This window comes from Pseudochaenichthys georgianus, unplaced genomic scaffold, assembly GCF_902827115.2.
Source record: "Pseudochaenichthys georgianus unplaced genomic scaffold, fPseGeo1.2 scaffold_1422_arrow_ctg1, whole genome shotgun sequence".
NCBI lineage: Eukaryota > Metazoa > Chordata > Actinopteri > Perciformes > Channichthyidae > Pseudochaenichthys > Pseudochaenichthys georgianus.
In genome coordinates, this window is record NW_027262283.1 from 1 (window position 1) to 3,093 (window position 3,093).

The window sequence follows — 3,093 nt, forward strand, 5'->3', positions numbered from 1 at the left end:
GTCACAGCAAACACAAAAGCAGAGTGTGTGTCTTCTTTGCCAACAGCCTGCCCCTCTGTCTCGCGGCCACTAGGTGTCGCTGTGAGTCAGTGCGTGTTCTGTTGGCAGTCACTGAGACCATTCATGAAATGAGAGGCCTTCCAGTCACCATGGGAAAGTCTCAGACAGCCGTTAAGGCACTGCCGCACCATTTACGCTTTTCCCAACCCAATAATCTCTCCATGTCTAATCAATAACATATTTAGATTGTGCCATAATGCTGACACGTCACACAAGAGTGTGTTCTGGTCATGTGCTTTGCCCTGCATACTGCTTATGTGGTTTACTGTACATGTTATGCAACATCCATGTCTGCAGAAGTCAATTACCAGCAGTTCTCCAGGGTGCACCGAGTTGTCCGTGTAGATACACAGCTTCTCCGCCGTTAAGGGCACCGTTTCCTTCATCTTGGATGCCAGAAACATGCATGTAGCTCCCAACAGCTGTAGTCTTGTTTTCCTGGTGGCCTCCACTGATAAAAATCTGTCCAAATAGTTCATAGCCAGCGGAAAAACCTCCTCCTCACATTTCTGTTCCTCGCAAACCTAGGAGATGAGAAAAGCACTTAAGAGTTTGCAGGAAGAAAAATCCCCATTCACATGCTAAATGCAAAGTAATGTAATGCATTGTTTAGTGTTGCCCCCCCCCCCCCACACACTTTATCTTATGCTGCACAGCTGTTTGCATTCAATCGCCGTGCTAGGCACAATCATCCAACAATTACATGAACAAGAAGTGAACATTAGATGCATTTACTACCTCAAGTTTGAGGTTTAAATATTCCGTTTAAATCGCTGTTCATGGTAAAGAGAATTCACGTGTTGCATAAAACATTCTAAATAATAATGTGTTTTCTGTATTAAAGTAAGTAGGCCTCAGACTTCTGTAGTTAAAGAAAAGAGTGGAAATAGCGTGCAGTCAGTTCTGACGGAGACACAAAGGTGGCGTCGATGCAAGTTAGCCTTTGCAATTTCAACTTCGTCATCTTTTCATTAAATATTTAGAAATATTTAAAAATTACCAGGGTGTGTGTAATTAGCATGTAAATGATCCCTATCATATGCCTGATCGGATGTGATTAGAATATGTCGAATTCAGACACATTTGAATTTAAAATAAATACATTTCTCAGACTGGTCTTCTTCACGTGCTGTGCGACACTTCCTCTCGGCTCTCCAATGCACAATTTCAAAAATTAAAATAAAATATAAAACTGCAATGAATTACATCCAAAAGTTCATGGTAATGTTAATAAACACATATTCTATCAAATCCGACTGTTAAAATGTATTTAATACTTTTGCTCTTTTACAAAATGTCCTTTTTCCGGAGCGACCTTCACAGAGAGCAGCGGCTCTTTAACAGCAGAACAAAGTTTTCCATCCGATTTCAGAGAAACACACTGCAGCAGACACTCTTACCATGTCCTGTGACATACATGCATTTATAAACCATTTAACACACTTACTGTCATTGTTCCTGATGTCATAGATTTTTAATGTTATTAAAATCCTTCTCATATTCGACAACAAAGATGGCGCGTAACTGGCACGGGCCAGACTGCATACGTGTACATTGCTGTTATTTTGGAATATTTCCCCCATGTTATTACATCTCATAACCTTATGGAAGAAGCCGGCTAAAACATAATCAATAAAAAAGGTATTCATGGTGGGAAGGGATGCAGTCTCGAGCCAATATCTCCTATTATAGCCGAAGGACCACCCAGCACTCATGAGGACTTCACAGCGTTTATGTAACATGCAGTAAATGAACACACATCAGCTTTAAACACCTTTCATCCTGTTAGATAACGTTATACACAGATAATAACGAGACTAGCAACAAGCGAGCAGCGGCACTGAAGTTGAAAGTTAAAGGGAAGTAAGACCCACCTCTAACATCCAGGTGGCAACTATTTTCCTCATTTTGGGCACAATTTCTTTCTGAACACACTTGAAGTAGTTGGGCGACGGTAGGTAGTTCTCCTCTGCTTTCAGCATGGTGTTCAGAACTCTGTCGTTCAGCAGGTTCACGTCCTGGTAGGCTCTCCTGATGGAGTCCACCTCGCAGCACAGCAGCTGGTCCTCCATAGTACTTCACCTAGTAATATTATCTCCGCCGTTAATTAAAGGTTTAGTATCGCCCTGTACAAATGTCCCTCTATTACTGAAGGAGCAGGCTACAGCACACAGAAGGATATATTCCTCTAATTTTGAATAATTTTAAATCACTTTCTTTCTCCTCGCTGCTGCGAGCTGTTGCTCCTCCGGTGTGCGCGAGCCGTCTGAAGCTCAGAACGCTTCCCTTCGCGAGACAAAAAGCCCTGACTCGCGCACGTACTGACACACACACACGCACACACAGAGATATACACGCATAGACACGCACACGCACACAAAGTTTGTCGGCGAGCGCGCGCTGAATAGGAGGAGGTGGTGGAGCGCGATGACGTCAGCTGTTGTTAGGAGGCGGGGGATCAAAGAGACTGGCAGTCTGCTAGGGAGCGCGCGAGGAAGGGATTCTATTATATACATATATATATAAGGAAAGAGAGAGAGGGGATGTCCCGTCCCCCCCCCCCCCACTCTCTGCCCCCTCCTCCTATAGCCTGGTAGCTTCTGAGGAGGTGGTGGGAGGTCCATGGCTCAGAGTCCCCGGTGGAGGAGCTGCTGACCGGGGGGAGGGTGGCAGCTTGGTGTCGGTAGGGGGCGATAACGGCTCACACCCCTTCTTCCTCTTCTTCCCCAACACTCAATGAAAGCTCTTTCTCCAAACTGAGTGAACATGAGGTGAGCACATGGGACAATAGCGCAGTGTGAAACACACAGTGGGCTGCTGCTTGATCTATCTCCATTAATGTGTAGGCTACTCCAAATAACACAGTGGACAGGTTAGGATAAAGTCTCGGGATATGTCATAGACACTCTATTTGCCCAGTTACCTGTAATACATTAATGAAAGGAAGTGAATTGTTGTGCACCAGAAGCTCTGTAATGTAGTTAAATGAACATAAAGGTCACCATGTGGCTCCCTCAGACTGACCTAATGTGA

The 3,093-nt window shown here is 44.4% G+C and overlaps 1 protein-coding gene across 1 annotated transcript; it reads right to left on the reverse strand.

Annotated features, from left to right (window-relative positions):
- Positions 1-191: 191 nt before the first annotated feature.
- On the reverse strand, positions 192-2,318 carry LOC117441044 (G1/S-specific cyclin-D1-like). The gene is made up of 2 exons (XM_034077240.1): positions 1,935-2,318; positions 192-584 (listed from the first exon to the last, which is right to left on the reverse strand). The coding sequence occupies exons 1-2, from the start codon at positions 2,130-2,132 to the stop codon at positions 192-194; spliced, it is 591 nt and encodes a 196-aa protein (XP_033933131.1). The 5' UTR covers positions 2,133-2,318.
- Between the last annotated feature and the right edge of the window lie 775 nt (positions 2,319-3,093).

Excerpts from the sequence above, each read along its gene's own strand:
- LOC117441044 (XM_034077240.1), bottom strand. The coding sequence starts at position 2,132 with ATGGAGGACCAGCTGCTGTGCTGCGAGGTGGACTCCATCAGGAGAGCC. Across the intron at positions 585-1,934 it reads TTGCCACCTGGATGTTAGAG|GTTTGCGAGGAACAGAAATG; the intron begins GTGGGTCTTACT and ends CTCATCTCCTAG.